This window comes from Solanum tuberosum, unplaced genomic scaffold, assembly GCF_000226075.1.
Source record: "Solanum tuberosum cultivar DM 1-3 516 R44 unplaced genomic scaffold, SolTub_3.0 scf00052, whole genome shotgun sequence".
In the NCBI taxonomy this organism is placed as follows: Eukaryota; Viridiplantae; Streptophyta; class Magnoliopsida; order Solanales; family Solanaceae; genus Solanum; species Solanum tuberosum.
Genome location: NW_006238977.1, coordinates 1,730,008 through 1,750,867, shown reverse-complemented (window position 1 = coordinate 1,750,867; position 20,860 = coordinate 1,730,008). Strand labels below are relative to the sequence as shown.

Sequence of the window (20,860 nt, the reverse complement as noted above, 5' to 3'; positions counted from 1 at the left end):
GTAATAATTTGTAAATTATATTGGGAAAGTAAATTGTACTAGACAAATTTTCTACTATATGTTCGATTCAGAAGACATTAATGGGAATTAGTCCAGGATCATCCCACCTTCCAAATCAACTGAGTCATCTCGAAGGACAAAAAGTATATGACATCGCTCGAATAAATAGCACTAGGCAAACCCAAAATAGGAATGTTGATAACTATATTTTCATATATTCATATTGTGGCGTCTGTAGAGAGCATAATTGATTTGCTAACTTAGCATATCACCTCACATTTAAGATATGTTTTAATGTAATAGGAATTATATTTTTGATTTTAGATAGGTAAAAAGAACTTATTGTAATAATTTAAGTTATTTTTCACAATTATGTTTAAAACTCTTTTTGTCACAATTTATATAATTTACTTTTTTTTAGTCAATCTACAAAATAAATAAACTATAGGGAGAAGGCACAAATATCCCTAAGCTATGATCGAAATTCCAGAGACACACCTTAACTAAATTAAGGTTCTATTACCCCCTGAACTCATTTTATATATAATATTGTACACCTTTTGGCTTGTGTGACACATCCCGTGACTCCACACAGTTGAGGCGCGTGGGAGATATTTGGATGTTACGTAAGTCAAAAAGGTTGCAAAATTACAAAAAAATGAGTTCAGGGGGTAATAGAACCTTAGTTTAGTTAAATGTCTAAGGTTTGGATCATAGTCTAGGGAGGTTCTACCTTTTCCCTAAATTATATTTAGTAACAAGTTAAATTTATAATCTTCATTTTATCTTTAATAAAATGATTTATATAACTACATAAATGACAAATATTTTTTACTTATTTTAAATCACAAGTTTCATAAATCTTTTTTCTTAGCTTTTACTCTTGCGCCAATAATAGTTATCTATTATACTTCCGTTGTCCCTAATTACTTATTCAAATTTCCTTTTTTACTTGTTCATTTTGACAATTCAAGAAAGAACAATTTTATTTTATTTTATGTATTATACCCTCAATTAATTAATTTTGAAAAAGGTAAAATTTCTTGAAAATCTTAAATTTTTAATTCTTAAAATATAGGGGTAAAATGACAAACTCACTATATCAATCATTGTTTTCTTAATAGGTGTGTCAATTCAAAAGTGGACAGATAATTAGGGATATAGGAGGGAGTGCTATTTTGGAATGTCCAATAATATTTGTCCACTTTATGAAAATAATTAATCATTTTACACTTAGTTCCTAATTTATCCTTTATCATTAATTATACTCAATTTTCTTTTAAATTTTTTAAGACATTATATTTATTATATTCAAATGGTTATTGTTTGCAACAAATTTTAAACATATGGAAAACAAATCAACCGCACAAATAAAATATGAAGAAACATAATTTTATTTATCAAGATTGCGGGTACAAATTCTGTTGATCCCTTGATTCTACTCTGTTAAGATTTATCCATGAGTCAAGTGCCGTTTGTGGCGTATTTTTCAACCTAGGATGATTTGAACAAGGACCGTTAGTGACATATTTCTCAAATTAAGATGATTTGCGTTTGATCTCTTTATGAATATTTCATGAGTTTGTGGAATATTTGAGATATTCTAGATGCCTTTTGAAGGGAATATAATTAGGCATGAACTAGGGTTTAGGATTGAGTAGGAACTCAAATTGAACACGTTTTATAAAATCCTACAAAATGTCAATATTTATAATTATATAATAAAATAACATTATGGTTCTATTTATAATTTCTTAAAATAGAAAATATATATAAAAAAGGAGAAGTATATTAAATTAAACTAAATCACATAAATTTAAGACCAACAAAGTATACAGTACAGATAGATTAATTTTGAGTTTTTAAGATTTGGTAATAAACTTGTATAAGCGGTGATGCCTTAAATCATCACCATTTTAGTACTTTCTAGAACCAGTAAACACACACAAAATAAAAATTAAAAACAGTCAACCTTTTCTCTTTCCCCGTTGCAAAGAGAGATGCACGTAATGGAAACGCTACCCATTTTTTCTCTGTAAACCCTCCTAAATCTCTAAACCGAGATTTTTTTTCTCTCACACAAAATCCATAAATACCCCCTCACCTCTTCTCTATCGAAACTTCTTCTTCACTCTACACATGAAAATTCTTCTCCATAACTTCTCCATCTTTCGGATCACTCATCTTCACTCATATCTTCTCATTCAATCGGTAATTTTCTCTATCTCTGCTTTAAATTTTGCTATCACGATCTACTCAGATGTTGAATTTTGCTATCACGATTCACTGATATGTTGAATTTTGCTGTGGCGATTCACTGAAATGTTGAATTTATGGCGATTCACTGTTGTTATCACGATTTAATGAGATTTAGTCGTCGTCGTCGTTCTATATAGTCATACTTTTTTTTTTGGTTTTTTGCTTGTGCGAGCTGCCTTGATTGATATATGTATTTGGAATTAGTTGCAAACTGCGGTGTTTTATCTCTCTCGATCCATTGAGATGTTGAATTTTGCTGTGAGGAATTACTGAGATTAGTCGTGATTTTTTTTGCTTGTTTGAGAGCTGCCTTGGTTGATATATGTATTTGGAATTAGTTGCAAACTATGATATTTTCTCTCTTACGATCTACTGAGATTTAGTCGTCGTCGTACTATGTAATCATACTTTTTTTTTTGGATTGTGCGAGCTGCCTTGGTTGATATATGTATTCGGAACTAGTTGCAAACTACTTTATGTAATCTCTCACGATCCACTCAGATTAAGTTGTTCTATATGATCATACTTTTTTTTTGCTTGTGGAATTAGTTGCAAACTGCGAATCCACATCGTTGTCCTGTGTAATCATATCTTAGTTGCGAACTTGATATTTTATTGGTCAGGATCCATTGAATTTGTGTGAGAAAAAACTTAAATAAGTCATGATTTTGTGTTTTCGGTACAAGCGACTTTGCTTGATATATGGTGTTTGGAATGTGGAATCAATTGCAACTGATAGTTTTATATATATTTGTTGTTGTCACGATCAACTGAGTTGTAAGAATATGCCTTTGTCTTTCAGTGCAAGCTTCTTTGCTTGATATATTGTATTTGGAATAAATTACAAATGACATAAAGCAAATGGTAGTTTTAGGTATTATATTGTTATGATATATGGAATTATTGTGCTTTGAGTTTTTGCATTTCTTCTTTGCTTGATATACTGTACTTGGAATAATTACAGATGACACAAAGTAAATGCTAGTGTTAGGTATTTATGATGTTATGATATATTGGATTTTCGTGCTTTTTTACGTTTCTTCTTTGCTTGATATACTGTATCTGGAATAAGTTACAAAGGACACAAATTTATATACTATTGGTATAGTATTTATGTTGTTCTGATATTTCGGGTTATCCTGCATTGGATATATGCATTTCGTGTCTTTTGATTTTGCATTTTTGAGTTGTTTTCTGATTTTGGCTGTTTCAATGGGTGTTCGACGAGCGTTTAGCAGTTTGTTGCACTATATGCTTCCTAAAAAGAGACCGGCAGAAGGCGTGGTAGTTGAAGGTAACAGTAGCAGTTGTGATCCAGAAAGTGCTCTTAAAAAGCCTAGAATTAGTTGCGTGATTTCTTCTGGTACCAAAGAGAATACCAGTGGTTGCAGTAGTAACAAGGTCGTAAGTAATAATACAAACGGTAACGCTAGCAGCAGTAGTGTTGGTGAACGGTCAGTGACTGAAATGGCTTTTGATGATGGAAATCCACATGATATTGATGAGGATCTCCACAGCAGACAGCTCGCCGTGTATGGCCGTGAAACTATGCGGCGGCTCTTTGCTTCTAACGTTCTTGTCTCGGGAATCCAAGGGCTTGGTGCTGAAATAGGTATTTGTTACTGTCTCTTTAAAAAGTGTAATGCAATATAAAGTTATACATAAGTTACATGTACTTGCACTTGTAACCGGTGTTGCAATAGCAACAACTGTAGATTATATAAGATTGAATACTGGACCTTTTCTGGTGGGATCATGTCAATCAGGCTATTTTTGGTATTTTAGTGTTTCTTTGCATTTGTGTGATATATGTATTTCCATGTGATTGCAGCAAAGAATCTTATACTTGCTGGTGTAAAGTCTGTGACTCTGCATGATGAAGGACAAGTGCAGTTGTGGGATTTGTCGAGCAATTTTATTTTCTCAGAGAGTGATGTTGGTAAGAACAGAGCACTTGCTTCTGTTCAAAAGCTACAAGAGCTCAACAATGCTGTGGTTGTCTCAAGTTTGACGACAAAATTGACCAAAGAAAAGCTTTCTGATTTCCAGGTAAGGTGCCATCTTTGAGTTTAGCTTTTTTTCATGGAACAAGTTTGGTTGTTCAACGGAAACTATATGTTCTCACTGATGCATGGTAACTCCTAAGAGATGTGATAGACTTTGGAAGTTCTTTGGTGCAACTTAATAATATTGTCTTTGTTTTATCAACCAAAAGTTAAAATGAAGTCCGAGATATGTATGCTGTTTTCGTGCAAAAGGTGGATGCTACTTGTCAAAAAAAAGGTGTCTGCTGTCGTATATGTTTAAGATGCTAGAAGATAAAAAGGTAGACTTATGTGTTGATACTCCCTTTATTACAATCACCCTGTCAACTACTAATCCATATTCTCATTGACCTTTTTTCTATTTCCGCCTGTCCCCAATGAATGGCCCTACTATCTTTAAACAATCTACTCCCTCCATTTCAAAGTATGTGGTGTTTTTAAATTCTTATTTTGTTTTAAAATAAGTGATGTTTCACAAAACCAAGAAGGCATTATGATGTTCTTCCAATTCTACCTTTATTTAAATAATAAAGAAAGTTTTACATAATCAAGAAACTATTAGAGAGCTACGTCTTTTTCAAGGTAGTTATTACTCGTAAGTTAGTAAAAATACATCTTACTTTTAGGAATGAGTAGTTTTCTTAAAGGGATGTGCCCTAGCTAAAAACACAACTTATTTAGGAACGAAGGGAGTAATTAAAAACTATTGGTACTAGCACATATGGATTTATTTAACTTGACATGTATTATGCATCTTGTAACAATTATTTTCGCATATACTTATTGGATAATATGAATACCATATTCATTGTTCGAACTTTCATCTTGGTCTCCTCATGAAAGTCATCCATCCAAGTGAAGCTAGTTGGGATGGGAGGTATGTTTATCTAGTGAGTTATCAGGTCAAATTGTCCGACTAGACAATTATTCGCCTCTTGACATTGTATTGTGATGGATCTCTCTTTGAATTAATAGAAATAGTTTTCTGAATTATGTTCATCATTTCTCTTGGTGAGATGCCTCAAATTTTATGGATGTTGGTTATTGATCAAAACCAAGCTGATTCTTCGAACTTTTCTGAGAGGTGGAAATCATACACGATTGATGTTTGTAGACCCAATGTTTCGAATACAATATGGGAACAATTCAGGATAGTTTTTTTGTCCTTATGCTGGCCTGAGATGAATTTTAATTGAAGAAACATGGTCAGGGAGGATTCATATTAGCTGACCCCTACTTGTTTGGGGTTGACTATTAGTTTGTAATTGTAATTGTAGAAGTGGATATGCTCACATCTTTCGATGTTGTGTTGATTGCATATGCTCGTGTTGATCTGTACTTTAACTCTTAGTATGATTTTTGGCTGGTGCTGCCTGACTATCCAAATAGACTTGTGGATTTTGTGGTAGTATTTCTATATAAGGAGATATGACTTAGTCGGTAGAAACAAGTTCCTTCAACCAGAGAAATCTATATCTGTTGTGACTTTTGGGAATGTAGTGCGCACTTACTGTCTTAACTCTTAATCATGCTAAATTCTTGCAATTTGTTCTTGTTGAGGAATATCAATTTGCTAAGATTTATAAGCATTTGGACTTTTGGGAATGTAGTGTGCATTTATTCACTACCTTAATCATGCCAAATTCTTGCAATTTTTCCTGTTGAAGAATATCAATTTGCCAAGTGTTTAATCTCCTGTTGCAAACTCATTTGAACTTTGGACTGCTAAGAAATTCCAATCTAACCGTCTGACTAGATAGTTTCCTGCCAAACACTGAATGGTATGTTGTTTTAATGCAGGCTGTGGTATTTACTAACACCAGTTTAGAGGATGCACTGGAATTCAATGACTACTGCCACAACCATCAACCCCCTATTGCATTTATCAGAACTGAAGTGAGGGGTCTATTTGGTTATGTCTTCTGTGATTTTGGCCCTGAGTTCACAGTTTTTGATGTAGATGGTGAAGAACCTCATACGGGTATTATTGCATCAATTAGTAATGATAACCCTGCCCTAATTTCGTGTGTGGATGATGAAAGGCTTGAGTTTCAGGATGGGGACCTAGTTGTCTTTTCAGAAGTACAGGGCATGACAGAACTTAATGATGGCAAGCCAAGAAAAATTAGCAGTGCAAGACCTTATTCCTTTACCCTCGATGAAGACACAACGAACTTTGGTCCCTATGGGAGAGGTGGTATTGTTACTCAGGTGAAGCCACCCAAAATTTTGAACTTCAAGACACTGAGGGAAGCTATCATGGATCCTGGCGATTTTCTTCTTAGTGATTTTTCAAAGTTTGACCGCCCACCTCTGCTACATTTGGCATTCCAAGCATTAGACAAGTTCAGATCAGATTTGGCACGATTTCCTCTTGCTGGTTCAGAAGATGATGCTCAGAGGCTGATATCTATTGCCACCAATTTAAATGAAAGTAATGGGAATGTCAAACTGGACGATATAAACCCAAAACTTCTACAGCAGTTCTCTCATGGTGCACGTGCCGAACTTAATCCCATGGCTGCTATGTTTGGTGGTATTGTTGGGCAGGAGGTTGTGAAGGCTTGCTCTGGGAAGTTTCATCCACTTTATCAGGTTACAAATGCTGTTACTGTCTTCTGTCGATTTCATTCTATTTAGTTCTTTTTTTTCAGAGGTCCTTCCCCATTCCCCCCCTTCCCCACACCAAAGATGGGGGTGGGGGAGGCATTACAGTGAGCAATTAATTTGGTTGCTTGATTATTTTTTTGATTTATGCATGAGGGTCTAAAGGACACTGACTTTCTTTAGTCGTCGTTTTTTGTTATATTTGTTTACAGTTCTTTTACTTTGACTCCCTGGAATCACTTCCAACTGAACCACTGGATCCTAGTGATTTAAAGCCATTAAATACTCGGTATGATGCCCAAATCTCAGTTTTTGGGCAGAAATTCCAGAAGAAACTAGAAGATGCCAAGGTGTTTTTGGTGGGATCTGGTGCCCTGGGTTGTGAGTTCCTGAAGAACTTGGCTTTAATGGGAGTTGCATGCACCGAGCAAGGGAAATTAACAGTGACTGATGATGATGTTATTGAGAAGAGTAATCTTAGTAGACAATTTCTCTTCCGTGATTGGAACATTGGCCAGGCAAAATCTACTGTTGCTGCTGCTGCTGCAACATCAATAAATCCCCAGCTCCGAGTTGAAGCTTTGCAGAACCGTGTGGGTCCTGAAACTGAAAATGTGTTTGATGACACTTTCTGGGAGAATCTTAGTGTGGTTATTAACGCACTTGACAATGTCAATGCAAGACTTTATGTCGATCAGAGATGCTTGTACTTTCAGAAGCCACTGCTTGAATCAGGGACCCTTGGTGCCAAATGTAACACTCAGATGGTGATTCCCCATCTGACTGAGAATTATGGTGCATCAAGAGATCCTCCAGAGAAACAAGCACCAATGTGCACTTTGCACTCCTTCCCACATAATATAGATCATTGTTTGACATGGGCACGATCCGAATTTGAGGGTTTACTTGAGAAAACACCAGCCGAAGTCAACGCTTATCTTTCTAATCCAAGTGAATATACATCTGCACAAACAAATGCTGGGGATGCTCAAGCCAGAGACAATTTGGAGCGTATTCTCGAGTGTCTAGATCGAGAAAGCTGTGAAACTTTTGAAGATTGCATTGCATGGGCACGTCTCAAGTAAATACACTACCATTTTGCATTTGTCCTTTTGCATATAATAACATAGCGGTGCCTCTATTTCTGCTGTTTCTGACCTTTGTTCTTTTCCAGGTTTGAAGAATATTTTGCAAACCGAGTAAAACAATTGATTTTCACTTTCCCCGAGGATGCTGTGACCAGCTCTGGAGCCCCTTTTTGGTCAGCCCCGAAGCGCTTCCCTCGCCCCTTGCAGTTCTCTTCTACCGACCCAAGTCATCTCCATTTTATCATGGCTGCATCCATATTACGCGCTGAAACATTTGGTATACCTATTCCTGATTGGGTTAAGCACCCAAAGAAATTGAGTGAAGCGGTGCACAAGGTTATGGTCCCATGTTTTCAACCTAGAAAAGATGCAAAAATTGTGACTGATGAGAAGGCAACCAGTCTCTCTTCATCAGCTTCTATAGATGATGCTGCTGTCATTGATGAACTTATATCAAAGCTGGAGTGCAGTAGGAAGAATTTACCACCAGGCTTCAGGATGAAACCTATTCAATTTGAGAAGGTCCCAATTTTGTGATGTTCCCCCTCCCTTAATACTCTAGTTAAAAATTTGCATGATGCTCAGCTGAATTTCTCAGTGACTGATGTTACATCTAATTGCAGGACGATGACACTAATTACCACATGGATCTTATAGCAGCACTTGCCAACATGAGAGCAAGGAACTACTGTATCCCTGAAGTTGACAAACTGAAAGCTAAGTTTATCGCGGGAAGGATCATTCCAGCAATCGCGACTACGACTGCGATGGCTACGGGTTTGGTTTGCCTTGAGCTGTATAAGGTTCTAGATGGCGGTCACAAACTGGAGGACTACCGGAACACGTTTGCCAACCTTGCTCTACCGCTTTTTTCCATAGCTGAGCCAGTACCACCGAAGGTCATCAAACATAATGACCTGAGCTGGACTGTTTGGGATAGGTGGGTCATTAAGGACAATCCTACACTGAGAGAACTAATCCAATGGCTTGCAGACAAAGGACTGAATGCATACAGCATTTCATGTGGAAGCTGCCTGCTCTTTAACAGCATGTTCCCCCGGCACAAGGAACGAATGGACCAGAAAGTAGTAGATTTGGCAAGGGACGTGGCAAAGATGGAGATACCACCATACCGGCGTCACTTGGATGTTGTTGTTGCCTGTGATGACGACAATGACGAAGACGTTGATATTCCTCTGGTGTCTGTATACTTCCGTTGAATTTTCTTGTTAATCAATTCCAGTATTTGTTTAGAAGTTCAGGATCATACATCTTGTATGCACTATCCTCCAGTCCTCTATGTTCTAATAATATAAGATACACGGCAAGATTCTTTTCCATAGTAACTTTGATCCTTACTATGTCAATTGATGGTGCTTCGCTATATTTTGAACCTGATTTCGTGTTGTATGTATATTCTGCATTTTGTCAATTCTGTTACTTGTCAAGATATCACGAGAATGGCCTGAGAGGTGAGTGATCTTAAATTTCAATGTTGATGTGACTGACAAGTAATGTTAAATGACTCACAGTCAATCGAAATTCAAAATAACGGATTAAATAGAAATGTGAACCCTAGTTATATGGCCAATAATGACATGATAGAACCTGTATTTTCAACTTGAATTCTAGTGAGCGCGTAGACATAGCTATTTTTGATTTTTTATGAATAATTTAAACTTTAAAATGAAAATTGTTTTTTGAAACTTTTTAGAATTAATTGAATTTCGAAAAATTATTATTCAAACAATTTTATGAAATATTATTTGGCTAAACGAGCACACCTAGTTTTGTTAGAATAATAGCTCATAACTCCTTTGTTTGTGAACTTTGGACTAAATCTGTCCACTTTTTAAAAAATAAGGGATGTTTTACATTTAGTACTATACATAAGGGAAAAAATTGCTACTATACCCATACATAAGGGACTATCTCAGTCTCTTTTTCTCAAATTTCACAAAGCCAAAGACTTGTTAGAACTAATTTCTTCAGACGAAAACATCTTCAGCTGCCATGGCGACTGTACGAATGATCGGTAAAATCTTACTGCCTTCTGTTTTCCGGGTCAATTTATCGTAATCAGAAGTAATTTTTGATCTTCTATCTAATTATATTTTCTTATTTGAGCAGATATAGCCGTCAATTTCACTGGTAAGTAAGCAGCAAAATGCAATAAGTATTTCCAAGATTCAATTTTTTTGTGTTCATTCTAAGTTTTGAAGAAACCCCAACAATTCAGATAGCATGTTCAAAGGGATATACAATGGAAAACAATATCATATGGGTGACATTCAAGCTGTGTTGAAAAGGGCGTGGAGTGCTGGTGTTGAAAGAATAATAGTAAAAACCCTTCAAACTTACTCTTTTATTTGTTATTTACTGGATTTGTTTGAATGGGGTTCGAGTCATAGAAGCAGCCACTAATGTTTGCTTTCATTAGGGTAGGTAGACGGTCTATATCACACCCTTCAGGGTGCAACCCTTTCCCGAACCCCTCTAATGCGGAGTGCTTAGTGTACCGAACTGCCCTTTTTGTTTGAATTCTGTTGCGGTTAAGAAGATGATACAATGTGGAGCTTTTTGAAGCATCTTACAATGCTTTTTACCAACTTTTGGTTTTCTTCTATCTTGTTGTAAAGTTCCACATTTTATATCAAATCTGACTTACAATTCTGATGTGTTAAAAATCCAGATGATTCACCCCTTAAAGTACTAAAAGATGGACTACTCCATTGTAAAATCACGGTTCTTAAATTATTACAATAAGGTCGCGGGTTTGAGCTGTGGAACAGTTTTTTTTTATAGAAATGGAAGGTAAGGCTGCGTAAAATAGACCCTTGTGGTTCGGCTTTTCACTGGACCCCATGCATAGCGGGAGCTTAGTGCACCGGGTTGCCTCTTAAGGAAAAGGGAAAAGAGGAGAATGTTTAACGTAATACATGATTGTTGGTATTTATGTTGTCGACCCTCGTTCTCTGTGTTTCGGTTAGTTTTGTTTCTTCAATCTTGACGTTGCATTGATATAGTTAGAAGAAATATATCTGGCAGTTTAACTGTTTATCCAAATGACTAATACCAAGTCCAAATAAACCTAATTGCTGTTTTATAGTGATTTGGGTGATAAAGAATTTGTTCAATTAGCTTATACTAGTACCAAAAAGATCTCTTTTTATTAATTACCGGACTTGTTCTACAGCAAGAACTAGAACTACTACTCAATAGTTGGAATCAATCAAATACTTGAAGATTAGGTTCTCTAGCAATAAGAGTTCTCTACATATCTTACTAGCACACAAACCAAGATACATCTATTTCTTCCACTTGTAACTGAAAAAATACCCTTGGAATGACCCTTCCAACTGACAGTGTCCCTTTTGTAGTGATCCAAAACAATGTTGCTTAGCATTTGAAAGAGACCTAACCTTTCCATTTCCCAATCATATATATCCCTTCTCAAACTCGAAGTCCAGCTTGTGATATACAGAATTCTGCAATTGTCCCATTGTGACGTGTTGATAGATAATAAAAAACCAAGAAGTGGTCTTTTAGTGGGATATGGCCCAACCATGCATCTTCCCATAATCTGATTTTCCTTCCATTTACAAGAGTAAACCCCATACTTGTCTCGAACTTGTTCCAAAGCCCTCTAATTTGTTCCCATACCCCGGTGCCATGAGGCATTATAGACTCTTTGGCGCGCCATGGATTGTCCAGAGAGAACTTTTCCAGTAAAATTCTCCTCCAAAGTGCATTATCCTCCATGTTAAATCTCCAATGCCACTTACCGCTTTCAGTATTACATTTTTAATTCCTAGATTCCCCTTCCTTTTATCTTTGGTGACTGTTTTCCAGCTTACAAGACAAATAGGTTTCGCTAGTTCATTAGCTTGCCAAAAAAAAAATCTCTCCTTAATTTGTCCATGCGCTTCAACACTGAAGAAGGAGCTGAAAAAAGAGACACGGTATAGGTGGGTAGTGCGCCAAGAACACTGTTAATTATATTTTGATTCTATGTTAGCACCTTTTTAGTCTACCAATGGTCTACACATGGAAGATTTAAGGAAATTCGAAAGTAGATTTCTTTAGCTTATAAGTTATTTATTTTTTATTTCTGTCCAGCAGCGTTTGTAGTAGAGTATTACAGCTTTTTAGTTATTTATTTTTCCTATTTCTAGGTAGCAGTTGTTGCAGTAAGTTGCAGTAAGGAGGTTATTCCTCCACTTTCTCATTTCAGTTGTAATAGGAAGTTACTTCCTTGTTTTTAGATGGGTGGTTAATCCACTAGTGTTGTGTTTAGTGTTATTTGCATTCAATGAAATGATAAGCAGAAAATTAGTCAAGTTTTTGTGTACTTTAAACTCAAGAGATTGCAGGTTCTCTCTTAACGAACCAGCACCATAGGTAGAAAAAAGAAAACTTCAGATTTTATATTGCAACGTCCCGTAACTAGATCCTTAACAAGGGCCCATAACAACTTGGTATCAGAGACAGGAATAATGGGAGACCAAATTCAACATCAACTAGCAGAATTAGTGAATTTGTTTCAAGAAGAACGTGCAGCCAATTTAGCCAGACATGAAGCAACAAATGCTCGCTTGGATGCACTCACACAGGATTTAGTAAATTCTAAGGTCGATTCTGATTCAACTGAACATATCAGTTAGAATCGTGGTTGGAAGGGGAAAAATAGAGTCATGGAAGGGTAAAAACAGAGTGGCAGGGGGGTCAGGATCAGAAACAGGTGGAAGTTTCATCATTCCTCGACATACAAAACTGGATTTCCCACGATTTAATGGCCAAGAGGACCCTTTGGGATGGTTGAACAGATGTGAACACTTCTTTCGACACCAACAAACTCTGAAAGAAGAAAAAGTTGGACTTGCTTCTTTTCATTTGGAGGGCAATGCACAACTTTGGTTTCTTCAATTAGAGACAGATCTGCCTCAACTGTCTTGGGATGACTTCAAACGTCATTGTAACCTTCGTTTTGGGCCACCAATCAGAAGTCAGAAATTGGGAGAATTGGCTAAGTTACGCCAGATTGGGTCTGTGGCAGATTACCAAGAAACATTTGAGCAGTTAATTTCGCGGGCTGGTACACTTACGCAGTCACAAAAAATTGAACTTTATATCAACGGTGGTCTTACTGATTATATAGCAATTGAGGTTGAGTTGCATAATCCTCCAGATTTGTCTACGACGATGAGTTTATCCCGACTTTATGAACGCAAGGAACAACCCATTTGTTTGCAAGTGTTAGATGCTTGCAAATCAAAGACAACAAATTTCTCACCTCAAAATGTCAAATTTGTGAAGAAACTGACCAGACCTGAAATGGAGGAAAGGCGACTTAAGGGACTTTGTTTTCAACTGCGATGAACCATTCACTAGAGGTCATCAGTGCAAGAAGTTATTTTGGATTGACTCTATATACGATGAGGAAGAATTTGTTGGAAAAGGGGGAAATACTAATACTTTCCACACTTAGCGCTTGAGGGCAAGCGCGATCTGAAGAGGGGAGTAATGTTAGCACCCTTTTAGTCTACCAATGGTCTACACATGGAAGATTTAAGGAAATTCGAAAGTAGATTTCTGTCCAGCAGTGTTTGTAGTAGAGTATTACAGCTTTTTAGTTATTTATTTTTCCTATTTCTAGGTAGCAGTTGTTGCAGTAAGTTGCAGTAAGGAGGTTATTCCTCCACTTTCTCATATCAGTTGTAATAGGAAGTTACTTCCTTGTTTTTAGAAGGGTGGTTTATCCACTAGTGTTGTATTTAGTGTTATTTGCATTCAATGAAATGATAAGCAGAAAATTAGTCAAGTTTTTGAGTACTTTAAACTCAAGAGATTGCAGGTTCTCTCTTAACGAACCATCACCATAGGTAGAAAAAAGAAAACTTCAGATTTATATTGCAACGTCCCGTAACTAGATCCTTAACAAGGGACCATAACATTCTACCACCCAAGGAGAGATATTGTCTCATCCAATTTACCCACCTCTTTTCCATCTTATCAAGGACGTCATTCCAAATTGTCACCGATTGTGTTTGTCTCCCAATGGTAAACCCAAATATTTTTTATGCTAAGTCTGCATGCTTCCAACAGATTGTACCTCTTTTGATATAATTACCTTCATGTGATTCTAGGCCTACCTTGTCCTCCTTCAATCACCATGGTTTCACATCTATGCATCACTCTGTCTGGAGGTTGACGTAGGACATGACTAAACTATCTCAAGTGACCTTCCGTCATTTTATCCTCTATGTGTGCTACATATACCTTCTACATGATGTGATCATTCTTATCTTGTCGAATCTGGTATGATCGCACATCCATATCAGCATTTTCATTTTTGCAACACTCACCTTATGGATATGTTGGACCTTGGAGGCTCAACATTCACTCCCATTAACAATTCTTAAAAAAAAAATCATTCAACTCCCATAGTTTACATTTATGGTCTTACAGCGATTCTATGAACTTGCCTTTCACTTGTTCTACTGAAGATCATAATTTGGTTAGGTTTTCCTTCCAGGTAACTGGTGGCTCTCTTGAAGAATCAAAGGAAGCTCTTGCCATTGCTGAAACAGATGGTTGTCCATATGTCTTTATTTAGCTGATTTACTCTGACTAATGTTATTTGTTTGCAGCTAGTTGGCTTCTCAAATATATTGGCACGTCTGACCTTGAGAACTAACTCTTTTTTGCAGCAAGACTTTTCTGTACTGTGGGAGTGCACCCGACAAGATGCAAAGTGGGTTTCACTCTTGTTGTTTTGTAATGTCCTACAGAAAAAAACCTACCCATTCATATATGTTGGATGCTTTGTCATTTTCTTCTTCGTTCTCAATCAGGAATTTGAAGACAGTGGGGATCCAGAAAAGCATTTGCAGGATCTTTTGACATTGGCTAAAGAGGGAAAAGAAAAAGGAAAAGTATGTTCAATTTTTCTGTATATAAGGTTATGGATTTATTGAACCTACACCTTCTTAGTAAATGCCCTGTTCAAATTAGCAACTTTTGAAAAACTTTAATACTATACTTCTTAATGTGTGAACTACGAGCAGTTTAAGCTCCTGGGTTAACTGATCTTATGTTTCAATTGCTCCAAACTTTTTCGAAAAGGATTTGTTCCTATAATGACATTAGTATATCCAAAAGAATACTGAATCATTTGCACACTTTTTAAGATGTGATATTTTTAGCAATTTAAGCTCGTCCTTTAACTGCTTTGAGGTTTCAGTGCCTCCAAATCAAGGGACGAAAAAAATTTTCCCCAAAATGAGCTTAGAAGATTTTAAGAATTTTACAAGCTCTAACATTTGGAGATCTACTTTTTGGGCTAACTTCCTACATTGTGCTAGGAAGACGGCAAACAAACATTGGACGCTGTAAGTAGTTTATAATGACAAAAGATTTGTTCATAAGATGCACATTTGTAATGCATTCTAATGATATAGCAAGTCGCCCATCATGTGATTCATTCCTTTTCTCTCGTGAATATACACTTCTGCATAAATCTTTTCTTTATTGGCTAGCAAGTTTTTTGGAGCTATTTTAATTGTGACTATATATCCTTGGTGCCTAAAAAATAACTATAGTTTATCTTCATTTACTTTCTTTGCTAACGACAAAATTCATTTCAAACAAGGTGGTTGCGATTGGCGAATGTGGGTTGGACTATGATAGACTTCACTTTTGTCCATCTGATATTCAGAAAAAGTATGTATCTGCTTCAAATCACCCACCACTATGAGTTCTTCCTTCACAGTTTACAACACTCTTGCTCTCTCACATCCCCCAAGCAAAAGCAAGTGGCGAAGCTGCGTTGCTCAATCCCCGCACCACTCCCCCCTCCCCCAAAAAAAACCCTGTTTTTGGTGACATTTTCTCCGAAGGAGTTACTTCTTCCTCAACTTGTAGCCTAGGCGCACCTTTCGGTGACTATTGTTTTGTAGACTTACCTTGTTTCCACTTTGCTGATGTGCTCTTGCTTTCTATTTTGTAATATAGGTACTTTGAAAAACAGTTTGAGTTGGCATATACAATGAAGCTGCCAATGTTTCTTCACATGCGAGCAGCTTCTCAGGATTTCTGCGACATTCTTCAACGAAATAAGGATCGGTAATTTTTTGTACTTGTTGGAGATGACGCAAAATGGCTCAGCTTTAATTTTCAACTTGTAATCCTCAGAAGACTTGCAGAAAGACCAGGTTAATTAATCTAAAATCTTGTAGTCCTTAGGTTTTCCATAAGCCAGCTTAAAGGGGGGAAGAATTAATAAACCTCCAGTATCTCATGATTTCACAACTGTATGTCTGACACCTATATCTCACTGCTTTTGGGATGAAGCTGGACGCCCATTACTAGAAGGCTACCACGTATGTGGGTTCAGGGAAAAGCGAATGTAGACAGCGTTACCTCCTCATGTCAGAGTTTGTTATTGGGCCAGCCTATGCCGAGATTTGCTATTGCAAGAACAATGTAAAACTTCAAATGCTGTTTGACTGGATAATTTGTCTTATGGAGTGGAGATAGTACCATAGTCTTGTTTTGTTTGATTAAGTGATATTAAACAACATTATCATGGTTCAAGTTTATTTGATTCATTGTTGCAGCTTTATATAAATCAGTGCTATCAAAAGCCCTAAGGTCTGTTGGGGCTTTAAGTGTAAACCGCAAATAAAGTGTGGGCATTGATTATAAAAAGGCGCAAAGGGAGACTATATGTTTAGTTCAAGACTAATAATTATAAGCATGAATGACACTGAAGCGCACATTAAGCGACGTGAAGCGCTCAATACGTTTTGGCCCTGCTTCAGGGCTTAAGCATGCCTTTGACAACACTGGTATAAATGGCATTCTGATAAACCAGTTGTGTTGAACAGGTTTGTTGCTGGCGTTGCACACTCTTTCACTGGAAGTGCTGAAGATTGTGATAAACTTCTTTCATTTAGTAATGTTCTTATAGGTGAAATCTCCGGTTCATTGTATTCTATCTTTTCAATTTAGAAGCTGTCATGCTCATGTGTTTTCCATTAGATACTTAAATTGCTCGACCCTGATTTACTTAGATCTGTTTATGTCTCTTGATTTGAACAACTTATATTAGGAATAAATGGTTGCTCTCTCAAGACAGCTGAGAACCTTGAAGTTGTGAAGGGTATACCTGTTGAGCGAATGATGATTGAAACAGATTCACCATACTGTGATATTAAGAATACACATGCTGGGATAAGGTATGTGAAATCCTCATGGCCTTCAAAGAAAAAGGATAAGCATGATCAAGAATGCCTTGTCAAAGGTCGCAATGAGCCTTGCTTAGTTCGGTGAGTGTCATAGCATTCTTATTGCTAGTTATATGATTCTTTTTCCATTTCTAATAAACATCAATTCGAATTTTGTTCCTGAGATTGAAGTTGATTGAACATGAAAGCTACTACTTGTCAACTTCCATGTATTTCTAAATTAGATATTCTTTATAGGATACCAGTGTTCTGTATCTTTCCTTCTTTTATCCCTTAAATACACTTTTATATATTAAAGATTTACTTTCAATACTTATTTAATCAAAAAAGTAATTTTAGAGTCGGGAAAGGATACGAACTTGGACAAACTCATTCTAAGTAGAGCTGGAAAGGAGAATATCTGAGATGTGGATGGAAGCAGAGAAGGGGTAGAAGAACTATCCTTGCAACACATTCCCTCTGAACTTCAAATTGGCAAGTGCCACAGTCCAAAAATAAATAAACTAAAAACCAAAAAAATAAAATAAAAAAATATACAAAAAGAGAGAAAACTCAAAGATTATGTGTGAAAAGTGTTAACTATTCGATCTGGGACTTGAGCTTTCTTGAAATTTGTCTTTCTATTTATGATCTGTCAACACGAGTGCTTCCAATATTGTCGGGCCTATTTCGAACTTTCTGGTCTTACTAGTTACTAGAATAAGTGGTTGTTTGCTTCAACAATGAGGTGTGGTTTGGGGTTGTAGGGTTTGAATTTGAACTTAGAGACAAGTCTGATGCATTCTTTGGTAATTCCTTTATCATCCCATGAATAAAAGCGAAGTACCAGCTTATCCCCCTTTTACTTTGTTCCGGATGCTTTTAGTTCTCTCTAGATTGTGTCTGTTGTGAGATATTTTCCCATTACTTGTGCCTTGGCAATATAGCAGTACTACTAGCTGCATATGATTCTCTGTATCTCGAGTTTGATCTTGATTTCTTGAAAAATATCAACTCCCTTCTTCCCAGGCAAGTGCTTGAAGTTGTTGCAGGCACTAAAGGTATCACTGACATAGACCAACTGAGCCAGACACTGTACCATAATACATGCAGGTGATTATAATGTCTCCTCTTTTTCACATCTCTATACTTGTACGGCAAGAAAATAGATGGGTTTCTTATACTAAAGACATGCTAAACAATTGGAAAATGAGGGTTAATTTTCATTTCCTAAGACACTACTTGGACGCCTTTCAAGGTATTCCCATTCTTCTTACTTTTGGTGCCAAGAATGCTTTCTTATAGTAGGATTTGAAAATTTTGGTTCTTTTTAGCCAAGGGATTATCTCAGTAAACCAAAATTTTGGGATTATCTCAGTAACCCAAGTTTTTGGTTCTTTTTAGCCAAGGGATTATCTCAGTAAACCAAAATTTTGGGATTATCTCAGTAACCCAAGTTTTTGGTTCTTTTTAGGCATCTCAGAAATTATTGATTCCTGGGGAGAGAGCCTGGCAGTTTTCTGCTTGCACTTCCATGTCTAAGCAATTTCTTTTACATAATGTTCTTGAGTCAAAAAAGTATTGGGATGAAGTGATTAGGCAAGATATGGTGCAATTTAGCTATACGAGGATATGATAATTGATAGGAGGGTGTGGAGGTCGAGAATTAGGGTAGAGTGTTAGTAAGGTAGTCAGACGTATTTCTTTTCCTTTCACTTGAGTAGTATTATTCTTATTTCTTGTTATTTTAAGATTTCTATTACTGCATGTTCCTTTAGCCTTCGTTTTCTTATTACTTTTCTTTTTTAACATTCTTTGAGTCGAGGGTCTATAAAAAACAACCTCTCTACCTTCTCAAGGTAGGGGTAAAGTCTGAGTGCACTCTACTCCCCATGTGGGATTCTATAATACTGGGTTTGTTGTTGTTGTAATGTTCTTGAGTCACTCATGAAGATTTGAGCTCATTCACGTGACCGTGATCGTTTTCAGGGTTTTCTTTCCACATGATTTGGATTCGGCAGCAGAAGCCCTTCTTGCTAGTGGTAGGGAAGATCTATGAAGTTGCTGCACTCTGCTAGTCTTTCATAGTGTATGAGAAACAAACAAAACGCAACTTTTTAGGATGAGAATTATGTTGGTTTTAATTTTTTAAGATAAATGCATTCTGTTCAATGAAGAAAACACATATTTAAAGTTGAGCAAAAGTTATTGGATTCGGTTGAACTTATATCAGGACTTCTAGGTCCACTCTTGACAACAACAACAATGCATTATTTTCTTATAGTTATTTATAATGAAGCTAATGATGAAATCGAACATGCTTCTTTATATATTATATTGTTAGAAGTTTCATGTAATAACCTCTAATTTGCTATTTTGCAAAATTGTGTTAGCAAGAGATTGATTTTTCAGCATACTTGTTGTAAAATATATGGCAACTGTTGCTATAAGTAGGTGTTTTGAACATGAATTTGAAATTATGCTTTTGTAGGTGTTTGAACATGAATTTGAAAATTATTTGTTTTGAAAAAGTAAAATATATTTTTACGAATCTATCTATATAACAAATATACCTTGAAAAAGATATAGTTCTTTATTACTCTCTTCATTTCAAATTAAGTGGTGTTCTAAGTTTTGTACACACCCCTTATTTAAGGCATCTTCAACCCTATCATTATTTTACCCATCAAATATAGAGTTCTTTATTTTTATTCTCTCTACTCAATATTATATTATTATTTCTATTTCATTCTTATTTTCTTATTTCTTTATATAAATTTTTTCTCTCCAAATAATCAATTTATATAATTTTAATGTAATATAATTTTTTTTGAATTCTCTATTTAATATAAAATTATATATTATTCTAAATTTCCAATTAACATAAATTGCAAGCAAATATTATATAATATACAAATTAATAGATATAAATTGCAAGCAAAATTGTTGTGATAAAATTATTGTGTTACATGTCATATTGTTATCTTCTATTTAAATTATTATGTTACGTATTGTATTTTTAAATTAATTTTCATCTTATCATTTTAATTTTGTGCATTTTTCATAGTGAAAATTAATAATATTAATATCAAATTATATAAAAGTGACGAAAATTTAATTTGGAATAATATTAATTCGGGATGAAAGTAGCAAATATTAAATAATATATTTTTTTAAAATGTAATATTACATTTAAAAAAGAATTATGAATATTAGAGATTTAATTAATGGTCTTGTATGAAAAATAATATGTTAATTACAAAATAATAGAAATAATAAAATTATCAAAAAAATAAAATAGAGAGTGTGAATAGTAGTTCTCTAAATTTGAAGAACTGTTATTCATCTCTATATAAATGGAGAATAGAGAGTGAATTAAAGTCTAGTTGGAGAGCCCATTCTCTATTTTACTCTTCAAATATAGAGAATGGGTGTACAATAGAGGTGAGTTGGAACTCGTCTGAGTAAACTACTCAGTTTTGAAAAAGAAGAAGAGTGTTTTTACTAATTATTCTTAATAAATACATTGAAAAAATATAGCTCCTTAATAGTTTCTTGTTTATGTAAAACTCTCTTTATTTAAATAAAAATAAAAATTGGCAGAGCAATATTAATTCTTTCTATATCACTTATT

The 20,860-nt window shown here is 35.5% G+C and overlaps 2 protein-coding genes across 3 annotated transcripts; both read left to right on the top strand.

Moving 5' to 3' along the window:
* Positions 1-1,937: 1,937 nt before the first annotated feature.
* LOC102604026 (ubiquitin-activating enzyme E1 1) lies at positions 1,938-9,397 on the top strand. 2 transcript variants are annotated; one of them, XM_006344006.2, is made up of 7 exons: positions 1,938-2,211; positions 3,498-3,871; positions 4,091-4,308; positions 6,105-6,899; positions 7,124-7,992; positions 8,086-8,521; positions 8,623-9,397. In XM_006344006.2, the coding sequence occupies exons 2-7, from the start codon at positions 3,511-3,513 to the stop codon at positions 9,217-9,219; spliced, it is 3,276 nt and encodes a 1,091-aa protein (XP_006344068.1). In that variant the 5' UTR covers positions 1,938-2,211; positions 3,498-3,510; the 3' UTR covers positions 9,220-9,397. The 2 variants fall into 2 exon arrangements, with proteins under 2 accessions (XP_006344068.1, XP_015162689.1); XM_015307203.1 differs by having other exon boundaries at positions 3,495-3,871.
* A 538-nt stretch (positions 9,398-9,935) lies between these two features.
* On the top strand, positions 9,936-19,640 carry LOC102603472 (putative deoxyribonuclease TATDN1). The gene is made up of 12 exons (XM_006344004.2): positions 9,936-10,034; positions 10,130-10,150; positions 10,239-10,339; positions 14,535-14,592; positions 14,710-14,753; positions 14,854-14,934; positions 15,651-15,721; positions 16,013-16,123; positions 16,888-16,970; positions 17,112-17,328; positions 18,256-18,339; positions 19,216-19,640. The coding sequence occupies exons 1-12, from the start codon at positions 10,013-10,015 to the stop codon at positions 19,283-19,285; spliced, it is 963 nt and encodes a 320-aa protein (XP_006344066.1). The 5' UTR covers positions 9,936-10,012; the 3' UTR covers positions 19,286-19,640.
* The last annotated feature ends 1,220 nt before the right edge of the window (positions 19,641-20,860 follow it).

Coding starts and splice junctions, on each gene's coding strand:
- LOC102604026 (XM_006344006.2), top strand. CDS start 3,511: ATGCTTCCTAAAAAGAGACCGGCAGAAGGCGTGGTAGTTGAAGGTAAC. Junction 3,872..4,090: donor AGGGCTTGGTGCTGAAATAG/GTATTTGTTACT, acceptor ATGTGATTGCAG/CAAAGAATCTTATACTTGCT. Junction 7,993..8,085: donor ATTGCATGGGCACGTCTCAA/GTAAATACACTA, acceptor GTTCTTTTCCAG/GTTTGAAGAATATTTTGCAA.
- LOC102603472 (XM_006344004.2), top strand. CDS start 10,013: ATGGCGACTGTACGAATGATCG. Junction 14,935..15,650: donor AGGGAAAAGAAAAAGGAAAA/GTATGTTCAATT, acceptor ATTTCAAACAAG/GTGGTTGCGATTGGCGAATG. Junction 17,329..18,255: donor AATGAGCCTTGCTTAGTTCG/GTGAGTGTCATA, acceptor CCTTCTTCCCAG/GCAAGTGCTTGAAGTTGTTG.